This window comes from Labrus bergylta, chromosome 21 (assembly GCF_963930695.1).
Source record: "Labrus bergylta chromosome 21, fLabBer1.1, whole genome shotgun sequence".
In the NCBI taxonomy this organism is placed as follows: Eukaryota; Metazoa; Chordata; class Actinopteri; order Labriformes; family Labridae; genus Labrus; species Labrus bergylta.
Window position 1 is genome coordinate 2,533,591 of NC_089215.1, and position 18,137 is coordinate 2,551,727.

General features: G+C 44.2%; 2 protein-coding genes across 4 annotated transcripts in view; one reads left to right on the top strand and one right to left on the bottom strand.

Annotated features, from left to right (window-relative positions):
• Window positions 1-331: 331 nt before the first annotated feature.
• stx4 (syntaxin 4) lies at window positions 332-9,853 on the top strand. Of its 2 annotated transcripts, XM_020649847.3 has the most exons (10): window positions 337-533; window positions 2,327-2,431; window positions 4,204-4,303; window positions 4,473-4,547; window positions 4,635-4,705; window positions 4,804-4,912; window positions 6,442-6,515; window positions 7,667-7,804; window positions 7,910-8,020; window positions 8,188-9,853. In XM_020649847.3, the coding sequence occupies exons 1-10, from the start codon at window positions 504-506 to the stop codon at window positions 8,266-8,268; spliced, it is 894 nt and encodes a 297-aa protein (XP_020505503.1). In that variant the 5' UTR covers window positions 337-503; the 3' UTR covers window positions 8,269-9,853. The 2 variants fall into 2 exon arrangements, with proteins under 2 accessions (XP_065805582.1, XP_020505503.1); XM_065949510.1 differs by lacking the exons at window positions 7,667-7,804; window positions 7,910-8,020; window positions 8,188-9,853 and adding an exon at window positions 6,676-7,160 and having other exon boundaries at window positions 332-533; window positions 6,442-6,627.
• A 931-nt stretch (window positions 9,854-10,784) lies between these two features.
• The window catches only part of srcap (Snf2-related CREBBP activator protein), a 36,110-nt gene continuing 28,757 nt past the window's right edge, over window positions 10,785-18,137 (bottom strand). For both annotated transcript variants that reach the window (XM_065949506.1, XM_020649842.3), the window contains 4 exons: window positions 17,758-17,883; window positions 17,262-17,438; window positions 17,084-17,167; window positions 10,785-16,878 (listed from right to left, as the gene is read on the bottom strand). In XM_065949506.1, the coding sequence (XP_065805578.1) occupies window positions 12,166-16,878; window positions 17,084-17,167; window positions 17,262-17,438; window positions 17,758-17,883 (5,100 nt within the window). In that variant the 3' untranslated portion in view covers window positions 10,785-12,165. The remainder of the gene's footprint in view (window positions 16,879-17,083; window positions 17,168-17,261; window positions 17,439-17,757; window positions 17,884-18,137) is intronic.

Consider the following 18,137-nt stretch of genomic DNA (forward strand, 5'->3'; position numbering starts at 1 on the left):
GGTTAGAGAAATATAAGGAAAACTAAAATTAAACAATTGTACATATAATTTTCCAAACCAGAATTAAATAATTAAAAGATTAAAGGAAGACATCTGGATACAGATTTAGAACAAACATGAAATTAAATCATGTGAAAATAAGCAAAAATTAAAAACAAGCTGAAACACATGAAAATATAAAGCAAACCGGTGATAAATTGTTACCATGACAACGCATAAAACCATCAGAGTACGAGGCGTTTACAATGTACGGCGTGTCAAAACTCCCCACTGTGCAGTTGCTCTCTGTCGCCGAATGGGGGCGCCTCTGAGTCAACCTTAAATATCTCGAATTCACCCAGAAGAAGAAGAAAGAGGAGTTTACCCCTTACCGTTGAATGACAGTAGAGCAAAGTTTACAGTTTGTACAGTTTCGTCTCTGAGCCTCGGAGCAACTCACCGAACTCCGGGACTGTAGCCGCAGCCGTTTCTGACACCTGGACTGACTGCGTCGCCCTGTAACGATGCGGGACCGGACGAAAGAATTAGGAAATGTGAGTTTTGAGTGAACCGCTAACCGTTAGCAGTTGCGTGCTAACCTGCTAAGTTAGCCAACTCCTGTGTGAGTTCGTGAACACCTGCCGACTCCTTCCACTCGAGACGACCTCCACTAAGAAACTAGACTAGTGAAAAGGGTAATAATCGCGGCGTTTTAAAGGGTTTGCAGAGCTGAACGCGAACTTTCTTTTTCCAACTTCCGTTCCAGCCCTTTCGCCGTAAAGGAAACGTGAGGCCGGTGTTACGTCGAGAAATGTATCCCTTCCAATAAGTGCATGCACCTCGCGGAAAGTGTTAGAAAACGGGATAAACCTCATTTCTGACGGCAGATATGTGATTACGAAGCATTTAAAGTTTATAATTAATACAGTTAAGTGTCCTTATTGTGTTGTAGACTCTGTAGAAGACTCATTTTTATTAAGCTGAGTAAACACGACCTGCAAACAGTGATTTACTCTGAAGTAGGGCTGGGCGATATGACCTCAAATCAATGTGACGATTAGTCAATGGTTATTTGTTTTTTGCCCTCAGAGTTCACTGACATGGTCTTTTTTATTTATTTTTTTATTTATTGCACAAAAAACATAAACATAATAGATCAATGGAAAAACAGACAGTACATAATGATTAGTTAATTAACAAACTTTACATTTTGAAAGAACTGTAAGGGGCTTGTAGAGTGCAGCCCTCCTAAAGAGAAACATGTAACACAGACAAAAACAATAAAGCTGACTATTATTATTATTTAGCATCTATATATATACATTGTACATTCTATATATTTTATTATATTAGTCTATATTTTATAACATTTCATTATATGACACTATATTGTTCATATTGCACTATATTATATTATATTATATTATATAACTGCACTCTGCATCACTGTGGTACAACACTGCCGCTCTTCTCTGCTGTTTACATGACTTGCTGCTATTTTATCATACCATCATCACTTTAAAGATAAAGATAAACTTTATTGATCCCCCGTGGGGGAAATTTGTGTTTTAATCATCACTTGTAACGTTATCTTTTCATTCTCTGCACATACTGTCTCAATTCTCCCCAGTTAACTTCATCATTCATTTTGTACTTGTATATACCCTCTGTTTTTATTTTTATTTATCTTATCTATTCTGTTTAATGTGTATTTTGAGCTTTCTTGTCTGTGCTGCTGCAACGCCTGAATGTCCCCTCTGGGGATCAATAAAGTATTATCCTATCCTATCTTACCTTATCTTAACTATTTTGTGGTTATTTATTGAATATTTTGAACTGAAATCAAAGCATTGCTTCAAATGAAAATGACACATTTTAGTTTTAAAGTAGAAATGAACTTCTCTAAAACAGTAGAAAATAAATAACTTGCATTTCTTGCGATTATTTTTTCTCCAGTGTTTACATTTGACTTTTTTTTGTTCAGTTTCGTCTTCCCTAAAGACAAATGTGTGACACAAACGACGGGCAGGCTTCCATGTCAGGGATTGGTTGTGTTGTCACATGACTCTGCCCTCGACATGGGCAAGATTACGTCGGTTAGAGGTTCAGAATGTCAGTTTCGAGTTGAGGCTGGACGCAGAATTCAGCAGTGTACTAATTATGTCTTATTTGACATTTTCCGACGAGGTGAGCGCAATTCTCTGCATAACACCGGGGAAAGGGCGATGCAGTTCAGCCGGGATCACGTTTGTTATTCTCCAGATGGAAATATCATCAAACCTGATTTTAAAAGAACTCTCTTGTCTGTTTTCTGTGTGTGTTTTTGTTTTTGTCGTCCTGGCTGCAGAATCCGGACGCTTCAGAGGACGACGATGAGGGCCAAGCTCTGATGATCAAACCTGGAACCTCTTCAGCCAAAGAGGAGAAGGAAAATGAAGCGTTCCTTAAAAAGGTAAAACGAAACATGAATTACACCCTTATTATTACCTTAAATCAGTGGTTCTCAAACTTTTTAGACTGCGTACCACCTCCGAAAATATTTGGCTCTCCACGTACCACCATTCTGGTAGATGTTAAAATACACTGTAGGCCTATTTCTACACACATTTCATGCAAGAGGCAAATTAATTCATAAAAAGAATATTATTTATTATTGACTGCTGGCAGCCACACTGTAGGCCTAATAAGGGCACACACAAAAGTGCAGAACAACAAAAATGAAATGAAAAACTTTATACCAACAACCTGTTTGGAAATATTTAGTCTCCAGTATATTTCTGACCTGTTCTCATTTAATTTTTCATTTATTCATAAAATTGCTGAGAGAGAGAGAGAGAGAGAGAGAGAGAGAGAGAGAGAGAGAGAGAGAGAGAGAGAGAGAGAGAGAGAGAGAGAGAGAGAGAGAGAGAGAGAGGCTTCTCCTGGCTCTGTTTTAAAAATGTTAATGTACAGCTGCTTGCTGCGGATTGTGTGCTGAACTCCAATAAATAACAGAATATCTGTGACTTTTCAAAACGTGAGGCGCACTCCTGTTGTTGTTTATGTCTGTGCGCGAGCATAAATTGAGCAGATTAAAGTTTTTTGTTGCAAAAACTAGATTAATTTAGAGGGGAAAAGACATTTGATATGAACACAAACCAATAGATATAAGACAGATAAGAGTACGACAAATAACAACAAAAAAAAGGTTTTATGCTGAACAGGTTTTTTTTTTATATTGTAGAGATTTCTTTGCGTAGCACCACAGGGAGTCCACGTACCACCGGTGGTATGCGTACCATAGTTTGAGAACCACTGCCTTAAATGATATCCACTCCTGTTTCAATACCAAGGCAACACAAATAGAAATCCTTGGCACACTATGTTGGATCTTTTCTTGATTTTAATGTTCAAACATTAGGAAACTTTTGCAAACTGTTTTTTTTTGTGCAATGTAGACAGTGAGCAGTCTGTATTTTTGATGGACTCCTTCCTCTCCTACACACGTGTCTCATCTTAAACTAGATACGCAGAGTATGTTTCTACTCTTTTTTTAAATAAGCAACCTGTACATGGTGCTGCAAGAGACAAAAACAGAACTTTTGCATATTTTTTTAAGACTCAAAAGGAAATGAGAGATGAAATGAGATGATGGTGAACCACCGCTGCTTTTCGCTTTCTGTTCGGTTCAGAATATGACTGAAGATCTGGAAGGGTTTTATGTGAAGCTTTGGTACTTTTAAAAACACGCATCATTACAATACCAGAGTTTGTATCATTTTAAAACATGTGATAATGCTAAAGTATCAGAAATGTTGAACACCTTGTAGCAGACAACTCTTACATGTTAGGAAATGTGGTTTTGAATGCTCAGGATCATTTGTTTACATTGTGAACTGAGAAAAGGACTCTGGACTTTTGTTTTGGCAACATCTCAGTCCTTGCACTGGTCTGACCCCTGACCCCTGACCCAGTGTTTGGCCTATGTTGATTTTTGAAATCGTAGCAGGTGCATTAACCAATTGAAACATTGTAAATGACATATTGTTGGGCTGCAGAAAAACACTCGTATACACACTACAGACTTTAAAAAAAGAATTTTCACTGCGCCACCAGCACTCCGATCACCCCCATTGTTTGAAAGGATTTCTTTTCTATTTGTGACCTTTAAGCTTATCGACAAATTAATATGACCGCTAATTGTGGCTCCAACCAAAAACTCCAACTTCTTCTTCTTTTTATTAGATGCAAGAAATTCACGAGGGGCTGAACAACCTCAAAGGGATCGTGTCTGAACTCGAGAATAAGCAGAAAAAGGTGCTGGGTGTGCCGCTGCCGGAAGAGAGTAAGTGACTTCAAACAACATCACAAAATAACAAACCATGTCTGACACCAGAAACTGGAAAAAAACAACAACAGATGATTAAAGAGGAAAGATGAAGTTAACTGCTGTAGAGAGATTCTCACATCGCCTTAACGAGAGGTTTTTATGTTGATTTCTTTTTTTGCTTTAGGCATGAAGAAAGAGCTCCAAACTCTTCGGGACGAGTTCAAAACGTTGGCGACTCAGATCCAGAAAAAACTGAAGAGTGAGTTATGCTGAGCTTGGAGTCAACGTTGTGTTTACTTTGTTGTTTTGTTGACGAGAATCCCCCTCATTAACGCTCTGTCCACAGGTATTGAACCGAAGAAGGGAGAAGATGACGGAAAATATATCTCCATAAATGTTCGCATGCAGCGGACCCAGGTGAGCTGCAGAACAGAAACACGCGTAGACTCTCACTTTTTGAAAATGGAGGGATGTGTTTGTTCAGCATTGTGAGCTTAACTTTCCCGTCTGTGCAGCACGGCGTCTTGACAAAGGAGTTAGTGGAGCTGATGGGTCGCTGTAACACCATCCAGTCTCAGTACAGAGACCGCAACGTGGAGAGGATACAGAGGCAGCTGAAAATCAGTGAGTACACCACGTAGCACTGATTCCTTCCTGTGTGTGATTCTGTGAAGTCCCCCGCCTGCTCGGCTCACTGCCCTCTCTCTCTCTCTCTCTCTGTCTCTCTGTCTCTCTCTCTCTCTCTCTCTCTCGCTGGACTGGAGCTTGAGTCATCATGACTTTCAGTTTGTCTCATGATGTTTGTCACATGTCACGTTTCCTCTCTGCGTCTGTCACTTTCTGTCGCTTCACTTTCAGACCTCTTCTGTCTCGTTCAGGGAGAGTTAGCAGCACATAACACCCATCCTGTTTTCCTGTATTATTCTTACTTATGTGTTTTTACACCAGCCTCTGTTTATGCATGATCACCATATTAGTTGCACAAAAACATTGGCACCTTTTTTCAGGACTGTTACGCACAGATTTAAAAAAAAAAAAGCACCATGTCGATTATTAGAGAGAATTTAAAATGTGTTATAAGAAGCTGTTAAAACTCTGAGACAGCATAATAAGACTTTTATATCATCCATCCATCTATCCATTATTAACTCCGCTTTTCCCTTTTCGGGGTCGTAAGAACAACAATTCCCATGATCCTTTGCGACTTCATTATGTCATTGAACTCTGCTTTTATTTTGTGTGCAAAAGTACAGTAACTAAGCTCAGCCGTCATCACGTCTTTGTACTTTCATAAAACTCCCATCATGGCGTCCCAGCCTTTGATTTTACGTTGCATTTCGATGTTGTGGAAGCACGGCCTAGCGGGAGCTCCACACACACACACAGTCAGACATGCACGCACACACAGCACTGCGCTCACTTTGACAAAGGGATCACTTTGCCCCCCCCACTACGCGTCTGAGATATTCAGATTGATTTTGATTTGATATGACTTTATTTTCAGACATGCTCTGAAATGTGTCTTGCATCACAGCGGCTCCATTTGCAACATAAACGTTAAAGACGAGATGCAAACATTCAGACGCCTCCAACACGCTTCGGCTCCACATTTAATTTGAGGATTGACGGGTGAGCAAAGGAGTGTTTCAGTCTGACCTTATTAAAACGAGGGAACCTGTATCTCTGGTTTGATGTCACTACACAACATCACCGGGGTGCAAATGTCGCAGTTTGAACCTGTCTGAACGGGGCTGCTGTTTGCGTTGACAGACCTCTAGTGGCAGAAATGAGTAATTACAGATCGACTTGCCGTCATAGTTCTCGTTCAAGATTAAAAAATGTTTGGTTTTTGGGGTCTTGGTAGAAGGAAAAATAAAATTGAGTGAGTCACCTTTTCCTTTAGGATGTTAGGACAGGTGCTTTCTCTTGATTTATGGACAAACAACAAAAAGAGGACAGGTTGGATTAACTGGGAGGAAAACTGAAACTTAACTTGGATACATATTAACAAAAGTTTCCAGAAGCGTGAGGAGGAAACAGGACTTCTTTCTTTCGTTGCCAACTCAGATGGACTTTTACAGTTTTCTATATTCGCTTCTTGTTTTTTAGTTTTTTTGGAAACCCCCGATCTTACATACTTCTCTCTTTTCTAGCTGGGAACAACACGACAGACGAGGAGCTGGACCGGATGCTGGAGAGCGGGGAGACCGACGTCTTCACACAAAATGTGAGTTCTCGTCACTTCTCGAACGCTTCTCGACTGTTTGAAGGTCTGGATGTTGAAAAAAAAAAAAAAACCACAACACAGAACGCACCTGCTGCTGCACAACTTCCTCACCGTTGCAGATGTTTCCCATCAACATAAAATCTGACAGTGGTAGTTGAAGTAGTTGTAGCTCTACTAGATATAAACAACATGTGTAAGTTGATGACAGATCTGCTCTGTGGTCTCTTCCCTTATTCCCAAACTGGACATCAGATTTGGTAAGCATGATGAAGACTGCTGTGAAGTCCTTTTAGATGTCTGTAGAGCTCCAGTCGCTCATAGTGTGGAGAAACCTGATAACCTTTAAAGAAGTAATAGATCTATCTTTTAGAGGTGCTTCAGTAGTTCCTTTTTATCCTTGAAAAAAATTCCAGAAGGAGTTCCAATCCAATCCAAAATGATTTATAAAGCACATTTAAAAACAACAGAAGGCGACCAAACTGCTAAACAACCACAACAAAGGTCCAATCAGTGAGATGTGTAGAGAGTGAGATGATAAAGGTATCTCACTATCTGATCATTAAGGAAACATGCTATGTTGAAGTGCTGGCTTCTCTGACAACAATGCAGCAGCCAGTATGTCCTCCTTCTCACTTTAGATTCTGCTCCTGAATGCTCGGACCAGAGAAGGTAGCCGGTTTTAAGGCGACCCCCCCACACGGCCGTTTTGGACGCCCCTCGGTTTGCCAGATATGAGAGCAGTTATCAGGTCAACAGGTGTTGCAGTGATGGAAGCGGTCAAGAGAAGTGGTTCAGATAGAAGTGATTGTACCCGACCTAAAAAGCCTCTGCATGTTTCTAATAAGCTCCACGAGCAGAAACGTGCTCAAACTAGGATCAATATTGGAGATGCTTTTGAAAAATGGAGAGAGGTTAGAACACAGAAAGGTTTACAGACCCATGCAGAGCTGGATAAACACTGAAGCTTCAGAGTCCACCACATGGTGACCTGAGTGAACATCGAGAGGAGGGGCCGACATTTAACTTTTGATTATTTATTTACACTTTGCAGACAGTAGTAGGATCATTGGTCTTCTGTTACTCCTCATGGAGCTTAATGATCTTGTGTTGTCTATAATGCAGCTCATTAAAACTTGGTCTCTGTTGTTAAGATCCTGATTGACGCTCAAGCAACGAAGCAGGCACTGAATGAGATCGAGTCCCGACACGACGAGATCCTGAAGCTGGAGAGGAGCATCAGAGACCTGCACGACATGTTTCAGTACCTCGCCATGGAGGTGGAGGCTCAGGTACAAAAAAATTCAAATAAAAAAATGAACACTGATGAAGTCTCTCTGGTTAGTTTGTGTTGTGAAGATGATCTGATTTGTGATGTTTGTGTCTCCGTCCTGCAGGGGGAGATGGTCAACAGGATCGATAACAACATCAAACAGTCGTCTAACTACGTGGAGAAGGCGAAAGTAAACACAGAGCAGGCTGTGACGTATCAAAAGAAAGCACGAAAGGTACAAAGTCGTTTCATATAAGTAGAAACTGAGTTTTTTTTTTAAAGCCCCAAAAAGTAATCTTTGAAGCGTGTGATTAAAAAAGCCACGCTTCAAGTAAAGCTGAGTTAAGATTGCATTTCGCCTCGTTTGTTAACCGATCTGTTTGTGTTACTATTTCTATGCAGAAGAAGATCTGGATTGCGATCTGCTTGGCCATCCTCATCCTCATCTTAGTCATCTCATTGGTCTCCACCTTCGGCACCTAACACCAGGCAGCGCAAAGTCGTGGTCGTCGTGCGGTTCGGGTGAAGCTCATTCTGGTTTCATGTAAATAATTTCACAGGATGAACTCGTGAATTATGTTAGTCAGTTTTGTCACTTTCTTCGCCCCCTCTGGATATTTTTTTGGTCCTTTTCAAATACTCTAATCCCCCCGATCCAAACGGCCTTTTTGTTATTGTTTGTTTTATGAGAAGAAGAGCCCCGCCCCCACCCTCTTCTCTGACAGAATACCCCGACATCGCCCTGCATCACCGCTCCCACTCAAGAGGCAGTACTGCTGATTTTTTTTGGACCTCCCTCGCCCCTCTCAGATTCTGGTCTGCAACACAAAGACCAGGAGAACTGTTACATCAGCGCCTCTTCCCTTCCTTAAACACAGAAAGGAAAAAAAAGAGGATCAAAGTGGCCTCGAGCGACGCACAACGCAGTATTGAGACCCGACCCAGGCGCTGGTCATACTGTACTCAGGAAAACTGTGCGCTGACTCTCGTTAACAACAACTGTCATAAAGTAGAGATTTCTTTTACAGGCTGATCTAGAAAATAGTCAATTAATATAATTGTACATAACCTATAATGTTTGATGAAGACATTGTTTATGCAGATTTTTAAAACTTGAAACGGCCTTCCTGTAACACGTGTAAATACAGATGTTTTTGTGTGTGATAGCAGCCCCCCCCCCCCCTCGTTTTATTTTACATCGAGGTGTCTCAACACTGCAAGAAGCGGCCCAAGGCCCACGTTTTATTTGTCCTACCAGGTTGTATTTATGATTTTTTTTTTTTGTGTGTGTGAGCTGCTACAGGAAACATGAACACATAATGAAATCTTTTTCTTCAGCGCGGTGCCTTCTCGTCTGAGCGGCTGAAGGTGAGATCGTCATGTCGTGCACTAACTTTGTCAAGAAGGGATGGAGTGAGTTTTTTTTAATTCTTGTTTGTAAAATATGTTTGAATTCACAGAAGCAGTGTTTCCGAGTCCTCCCGGTTTATCATGATACATTTACTCGCAGTCTAAGGATTTTTCTTGAACCGTTTGTCTCGATTGTGCAAAGCCTCCTCTTGTCTCGATAGTTCAATTTGGCTCGAAGATCCTGGAGAAGTGGTGACACCTCGACGGGTGCTCGGATCATTGTTGCAGATTATTAGTTTTCATTTGATCTAGAAAACAGTAACGTGTGTTTATCCCAGTTACTCAAAGTCAAAGGTGATGAGAGGAAATGGCTTTTTCTTGATTCTAAACAAAAAGATATTCACTTTAACCAAAACCCCCTATGGGAGGAAAAGTGAACATTATTTAGCAGCTGGTGAGAGACAGTCACGCTACTGTGGTGTTAAAAATGACTTTGACCAATCATGAGTCGGTGGAGTTTGTGGCTCCTGCTCAATACGACAAATTGTTGAATGAAAAATCAAACAGTTTGTGTCCGGTCCTTATTCAAGTCTCCATTGGAAACAGAAAAAGGTCGACAAAAAGCAAAGCTTCCACTTTGCTGCTGTTCAATTTTTTGCATCGCTCTTTTTTTCTGAGTATTCATGTTTTTAAAATAAAATACTGCCATGTTATAAAACTGTGTGTCTTGTTTTATTTAATTACCAATCTGATGTAAGACGATAGGAAATGTCTGACCACGCCCCCTCTCTGGAAGGACTTGGGTGTCTCAGTCTTTCTCGCTCCATGTCCTATTGTTTACGGTGAGAAGGCAGACTCAGAGGGCAGAACAAACACCTAGCTGTGGGAGTGTCACCCACCTGGGGGAGGGGCTACTGCCCTTTGTGATGTCATGAAGGGAAAATCTCCAAACATTTTCTGAAGAGTGGAGCAGGGTCAAAACATGTTTGTTTTTTTACATAATGTGACCTTTAAACCAATAGAGTTTAAAATCCACAATTTGCCTTGTAGTTACTAAACTTTCAAGACTTTGCAGAGACCATCAGGGCATAAAAATCCAATCTAAGATTTAGCAATACCACGATTGACTGAAAATAGCCATCATGATTTTATTTTGAAATTTCCCACGTTACATGAACAGATCCGTTTTGGGTTTAATTGGCATGTGAGATACTGAAGGGCCCCAAAATAAATGTAATTGCACACTTCTTGATATCAGTAAAATAATTACTAATCTTTTCGTCTCCATCTTGAAACTTGTGATTTAAAGTCGTTTAAATAAAAGCAGCTAACGGACGCTTGACTGCATGGCACCCACAATCAGAAACATCATCGACACAATGAAAAAAATCGCAACTAAGTTTTGGTCTTTTTATTCAACTGTAATTGTCTTAATTTTTCAAGTAAAACATTGTGGAATTACAAGGGATCAAAAGGAATGCAACAAATGAAGAGAGACAAAAATCAAAAATAAGACCATCACCATAAACTACCCATCCCCCTGTCCTCTCCCCTGCTCCCACCCCATCCCCTCCCCGAAAAAAAAAAAAAAAAAAAAATCACCTTTTTGCTCAAAGTCGCTTCGACAAGTCCAAAAAGAAAATCGACAATTTACAGTCATCTGGAACTGCACCAGTTATTTTTATTCACATTTTGTCCAAGTAATTTTCTTTACATGAACTGAGAGCGATGAAGTGATGGTGACAAAAAAAAAATCATGTGAAAATAAAACATTAATTTGGTAGCACTGACGCACAGGGTGATACTTTTGATGTCTTCTTAGTTATAGTAGATTTTCTTTTGTTTGGCTTTTTTTTTGTGTGTGTTTTTGAGAGAGAGAAGCTGAACACCCCCTGCTTCAGGCGCTTCACAAGGCAATCTGAGGTTCTAACCCATTTGGCCAACGAGGCACTCTTTAATTTCAACATTTACCTGCCCTTTGAAGTATAAATACATGACAAACCGGACCATGACAACAACTGCCTGTTGGTAGATCAGGAAAACAGATGAGATTTTTGCTCCGCTCCAGGTCTGTTTTTGAGGAGAAGATATTTTTGCAGCTTTAATTAATAGATATCCGAACAGTAGAGATACACCAGGAGATACCAGGAAACCAATTAATTAACTGTAGTTGATGTCAAAACGTGTTAACTACACCACAGTGTACTCAAAAAGCCGAGGGCCACATTATCAGATGTGCAAATGAGAAATACAAGGCTGGATTTAAAAATGAATCCATTGAACAGAAACCGACGTGAAAAAAAGGGGGCCCAAGCAAAGACAAGCTCCAGCATAGTGCAGCAAAGATCACATTGACAGATCGGTTCTCTTCCTAATACCCTGGAAGAAATAATAAAATATGCATAACTTATCAACTGACTACAAAGAAACAATAGTCAGGACAGCTGACGAAATTTCTCAAAAACCAAACTCTCTAAAACCTCCAACTTACAATACAACTGGTCACTCCAAAGGTTTTAATGTCACACAAATGACTTTTCATCGTTAACCCTAATAAGAGGGCGCTGTAAAATCCCATCTTAACACATAAGATCTGAGCGTTCCAGTCTTTAAAGATTACAGTACAGAATGTGAACTAACAACTTTTTCTTTATTTTTCTCTTGCACCTTCGTCCCCCTCGAGTCCCAGTGGCAAATGTTTCCACTCTTTTGTCTTCTCTCGGTCTGTTTTTTGTGGACACACAACAACAGCGCCACGTTTTTTTTTTACTCTCAGTCCGGCATTCCCTGAGCCTTCCCCCAGCTGACAATGGCTGAGTCGGTGAGGAGGGGGGGGGGGGGGGGGAGGGGGTCCAGCTACCAATTGGAAAGGGAGAGGGCCCAAGAGGCAGAGGCGGTCCCTGAATTGTGCAGCACTCAGTTTCCCTTAACGTTTTCTCAGAGTGCGGACAAAGCAGCGACCATCGGAGGTCGTGACATGCTTTCATATCGTACACCCTTTGCGTCCGTGTGTTTCCCTTTGGCACTCGATCATGTCTTGTTGTGACGATGTTGACCAGAAGACGAGCGGGTGTTCAACGCCGGCGACCGCGCCTGCGCTGCTGCGAGTGCCGCGACGCTCCGCAGCACCCTGTCCGGCGTCCCCTCCGTCCCCGAACTGCTGGTCACCTCCTGCGAGAGCTTCTGAGACCTCCTGCTCTGGCGCCGACCCTCCCTGTGCTGGTCTCGCTTGCCTCTGTTGGCCCGCTCGGAGCTGCGCTCGCTGCCGGAGGAGGCGGCGCGGGACTCTCTGTGCTCCGTGTTCTGCGAGCTGATGCTGTGAGTCCGCTGGCTGCTGTTGCTGCTGCTGCGACTCCTGCTGCTCCGCCCGTCGCCCTCGCCGTCACTGCTCATGCTGCTGCAGGCGCTGTGGCCCCGGGATGAAGACTGCGCCTCTGCATCGCCTTCCTTACCCCCCGAAGATTTCCTACTCCCTCCCTCCTTCTCCTCCGCCTTAGACCTTTTGTACTCCATTTCCAAGGGGGGAACCAGAGAGCCAGGGCACCGTCTGGTGGATCTGGAAGCGGGGCGGCTCGTCTGATTTGGTGTTGAGGCTTTGCTGCCACTGCTTTTATTATTAGTAACGCTTACAGAATTACTCTGAGGAGAGGCTGGTACACTTTTGCTTTTAGGCTTTTGGTTCTTGTCAGAAGAAGGGGCGGGAGAAGTCCCTGCTGCTTTAGATCCTAAGTCTTTCCGAGGGGTGTGTCCTGGGGTATCCACCCTGCCTTTCATAGCGAGGAGCTTGGCTGCAGCGTTGAGTGCCGAACACCTCTTACCAAGAACTTCAGGCTCAGGTGGCATCAACGGTGTGCTGTTGGTCTGGGCTTTACTCTCTTGTGAAGGCTGAGATCCTGCAGACTGCCTGGTGATCCTCACTGAGGATGTATCACTGCCGGACTCTCCACCAGTGGACACGTTGGCGTTGTTTGACACGTTTCTCTCAGAGCTGTTTGCCGGTTTCTTCCCTTGCCGGTTGGTGCTCTTCTCCCCCTCCTGATCTTGGAGCCTGCGCTTGCCCGAGCGAGTCAACCTGTGCTCCTTCCTGCCCTCACCGTTGTCAGAATCTGAAGAGGAGGACGGCGACCTGGACCGTCTTCTCCGAGAGGCGGCAGTAGTAATCTCCTTCTCGCCGCCTTCCTCATTCTTCTCGTCCGTTTGCTCGTCCTTGCCCGGTTCTGACGTGACGTCGACTCGCCTCTTCTTGGTCGGATGTCTGTTTTCATAAGTTCTCTTGTGGTGAGCTTGACGTGTGAGGGTCGATGTAGAGCAGCCTGAGGATGGGGAAGAGGAGCAAGCGGACTCCTGGCTACTCTGCCGACTAAGAGGCCTCTTCTGGACTGGAGTTTTCTGATCTTCAGCGGTTTGTTTCACAGCCTCTTGCTTGGGTTCTTCTTTCTGACTGGCAGTTGCAGACTCTGCTTCTTTCCTGCCTGCATCCTCTCTTCCTGACTCAGAGTCTTTGGTCTCAGAAGAACCCTCTACCTTTCTCCTTTTAGACTGAGACTTACAGGTGTCCTGCTTTCCGTCATCCTCCTCCTTGCAAGTCACTGCTTTTACCTCCACAGGATCGAGTCCCGTTCCCGTCACCTTGTCCGAGTCACTTATACTCTCGGACATTTCTTGCATTGGCTCAGAGGAATGATTTTTTGATGCAGATGTTTCTGCCTTGGTTGGGTTCTCTTTCTGGACTGATGTAGAGATCTCTTGGGAAACTTCCTTCGAATCAGGGATTGGTATTTGCAGGGGAGTGGTGTTTAGGTTGGACACGGGAGGAACTGTTTCGTTTACGACAGCAGTGACTGCTGCTACTGACAGAGGAGCTGGTGTGGCGGTGGACTCTTGGGTAGCAGGGACAATGTTTGTGACTTTATTCAAATTTTCTGGGGATGACATGGTGACAGTTGATGGAGTTGGTGTAGAACCTATGGAAGATGTTACAGGGGGTGGGATCTTGGCAGTCTTTTCTGCAGTTGTAGCAGCGGCAGCTGAAGTCGTGGATTCTTTAGAAGGGGCTGCTGCTGTCAGGGTCGATACCTGGACCGTCTTTGTTGGGGGTGATGCTGTTACAGTCCCTGCCTTTGCTGTGGAAGTAACACTGGTAGATGTTGGGGAAGGATTGCAGATTGGGGCAGTTGCTGAGGATGTTCCAGTTGTAACCTGTGCCTGTGTGGCCACTTGCACTTGTGTCGTTGGTGGATTTGGGACTGGTTTGGAAAGAACTTTAGGAGTCGTCACATTGGTCGTCTTTGCTTGGGCTATAGAGGATGGAACTGTACTCGCAGAAGACGATGACACGGTTGTAACTGGAGGCACTAAAGAAGCCTTGGCAAGCATGGTTGGACTTCTAGTGGGAACTGTACTTGTTGAGCTTGAAGAACTAGCTTGGGCAGTTTTGACAGTTGTCACAGTCGTTGCTGTAATTGGGGAGGATGTTGAGGTTGGTTTTGGTGAAGCTGTAGACGAAATACTCTTGGTTGCAATTTGATTGGAGGTTTCAGCAGGTGGGGTGGAAAGGGCTTGTGGCAAGTCTTTCGCAGCAGCAGTTTCTGACAGAACTGATTTTAATGGTGCAACATCAGTGAGAGTCGAGGCAGTGACTGAAGTAGGAAGTGCTTTAGCAACCATCGTAGGAGATGTCACAGGGGAAGGAGAAGGAATAATGGTAGCAACCGCTGTGTCAGCTGTGGTACTTTTGGCAGAGTCTGGCTCTGCTGGTTTCACATTCAGAGAAGCTGAAGGTGTTGGCTCTGTGGGAGGAGCTTCAGAAGCAGTGGAATCCACTAGTGTTGGTTTCACATCTGTAAGAGTTGATGTTGTAAGGGTCACAGGTGGCGATGGAGTCGTGGTAGTGGGGGTTGCTGCACTGACCGAATCAGTGGACGATGTGGAAAGTTTTGCCGAGGATGAAGAAGAAGCCTGCGTGGATTCTGTGTCTGGACTTGGTTTTGAAGCTGGAACTGAATTAACGACTTGGGCTGAGTCTGATGTGGGAGCAGGGGCAGTAAGGGGTGCTGGTGAAGGGGCAGTGGGTGCTGGGACTGAAACTGAGACTGGTGTTGAAGCCTGATCTGTTGTTGTGGAAGCTTGAGCTTGACAGTGAGTAACGACTGAAACCTCAGTCTTAGTGTCATCAGCTTTGGTAGACTGGGTCTGACTTGTAGTGACAGCAGCAGCTTTAGAGGTCTCAGACTTTTGCAGTGTCGCGTCTGCTGGTTCTGTCCTAGCACCAGTGTTTGATGAATCTGGCACCCCAGTAGTGGCGGTCTCATTTGTAGAGATACGTTCTTCTCTAACACTTTGTGGCATGTGTGTTGAGTCTTTGCAGGGGCGACCCCTCTTGCGTTTTGGGGACGGAGGGGGTCTCCCTCCATCAGTTGGTGTGGGGGCCAGCAGGGAATGAGTCACTGTGTCGTCGGACTCAGATAACTGAGGGGGAGTCTTAGGTGGCCGGCCCCTTTTTCTTTTCAAAGGCGTCACAGAGGAATTCAAACTAGAGTCCGTTGACGTGTCTTTTCCTGGCGGTACGTCTGTTTTTCTGGACTGGTTCCCTCCCCTTCCTCTGCCCTGTTGATGCATCTGCTCTCCCAGTTGAGCAGCCATGCGAGATTCAGTTTCCAGCCGGCGCCTCACTGGAAGATTCCTCAGCACAGGCATGTCAGGAGAAAGATAGGGTGGAGAATACGGAGGATACGCTCTGACAGGCTGTAGCTGCACAGGAGGACTCGGAGTAGAGTCTTGGTCCTGAGGAGAATTATTGACTGTTCCTTTAGTTTTGCCGTCAGAGCTCAGGGAGGTCTCGTCTTTGTTTGGTTCGTCAACAGTTGCGGTAACGTTTTCCTCCACAGCAGCCTCCTCTGAAGAAGCTCCGCCTCCAGTTCCACTTGCTCTCCGCCTCCTCCTTCTTGGCTCTTTGTCCTCCACCACTGTGACCAGCCTCCCTGGAAGCTTACGGAGGACTTTGGCCGATGGGGAGTCTTCGACGAGACCCCGGAGGACTTCTCCGTCCGCTGATTGACGCTTGCGAGGAGACCTGGAGCTCGTGGAGGGAGGAGACATGGCACTGTGCTCTTTGCCGTCGTCATCTTTTGTTTGATGGTCCACAGGACAGCTCGACTCAAGCGAAGATTCAGACACCCGTCTCTCACTCTCTCCGTCTGCTTTAGAGTTCTTACTGTCAGTCTCCCCAACACACTGTTGTTTCCCTCCGTGGGAGGAGGTTGTAGGAGGGGAAGGCACTGGACTGGGATGGGAGCGGTTTGGTAGACTCCTAGTTTTTGTGATCTGGTGATCTCTGGCAGGAGATGAAGCTTTTGATGATTTGGAGGAATCCTGAAGTCTGGTTGAAGATGAAGTTTTGTGATGGTCTGAGCGCAACGGGGTAGAAGACACGGGAACGGCGTCTTTGGCAGCTCCTCGTCCTCTCAGACCAGCACGTAGTCTTTCAGGCACTTCTCTGGGGGTCGTGGGCTCAGGCTCCGCTTCGGGTGAGGCCCCACGCAGCCGACCGCTAGTCCTTGTTGAGGCGACAACCTTGTCCTTGTCCTTGGGTTTACGGCCTCGGCGGGCCGGAGTTGGCTGAGCGGGCTCCACAGATGCTGGTGGTGACAAAAGGTCATCTTCGTCTTCATCGGATGAAGCGTGGAGCTTTAGCCCCTCCTCCTTGGCTTGGTCCAGACCTTTCCGGGCAGCCTCAACTTGCTCCTAAACGGACAGAGGCACAACAGATTTTTTTTTAATACACAAGTTTGGCTTTACAAAACTAATCAAAATATTGTTTTTCTCAATTTTGGTTCTTTAGGGCTAAGACCAGATAACACAAAGTACATGTTTCACGATTATCTATAGATGGTAATAAAGACAAGTCCAAGACTACTTTAACTCATCAGAAGTGAAGATTTGGATTTACCTCAGCCTGCTTCAGCTCCTCTTTGCATACATCCTCCAATGAGGCCTCTAGGAAGTTCATGGCATAGCGCTCAATGGGAGTGAGCTAGGAACAGATGAGAGAAAAAGAGCCAAGTTAACCAAGCATAAAACATATTTTGCAGACATACAGCACAATATAGAAGAGTGTGATTATTCACCTGCTCCACCAGAGCTGCTATTTCTTGCTCGGCCTTGGAGAGCTCCTCTACTTCCTCTTGCTCCCCTCCGTCATCCAGCGGTATGTTCTCGTTGAACTCGGCCAGCTCTGCCACCTGCTCGGCTTTGGCCTGAGAGGCAGCCACTATGTCCTCCTCATCCTCAGCACGACACAGAGCCTGCAAGATTTATTTCATTTTCATGAGGTTAAACAATCATTAGAAGAGAAAAGCCTGCATCGTTTGATAAGTCCCCGAAGAACAAAGCAGCTACACAACAGTTTGATATAACGCGACTGATCTCTACAATTTAGCAAAAACAAAAAACATATTTGCAATATTGGGAGTTCTTATTTTTGGCATTGTAACTTAAGATACATCAATGAAAAGTGAGCACAAACAAGGTGGATGTAAAAGCATTACAGTTAATAAAATGTAAAATGCAATATGATGGTGTTACAGAGATAGATATATATATGGCTCGTGTGAAGCATCTCACCTGCTCCAGGATGGTGGTGCTCTGCTTGTTGACAGCTTCCTCCTCCTCAGCCTGGGGCACCGAGAGCTCCACTGCCACCTCTCTCTTCTCGCCGTCATTCACATCAAACAGCTCCCGGATGGTTTGCTGGGGAACAAAGTGAGAAAGAGAGACATTCAGCAGAGAAAAAGAAAAAAGAAATCGTTCTCTGTACTTGCCGGGAAGCCAAATAAGTGGCACTTGAACTCCCTTAATGACCCGACATTATCACAGCAATACGACCCCAAAAAAAGAGTAGTCAAGCTAATGCTGTCATTAGTTCAAAGAATTAATTAGAAAATGTCTGCAGAACAAGTGGTGTTCCTTTTGAAAGGGGATCAGAACCAATGTAATTACAGAGC

Excerpts from the sequence above, each read along its gene's own strand:
- stx4 (XM_020649847.3), top strand. The coding sequence starts at position 504 with ATGCGGGACCGGACGAAAGAATTAGGAAAT. Across the intron at positions 534-2,326 it reads GGACGAAAGAATTAGGAAAT|AATCCGGACGCTTCAGAGGA; the intron begins GTGAGTTTTGAG and ends TCCTGGCTGCAG. Across the intron at positions 4,548-4,634 it reads GATCCAGAAAAAACTGAAGA|GTATTGAACCGAAGAAGGGA; the intron begins GTGAGTTATGCT and ends CTCTGTCCACAG.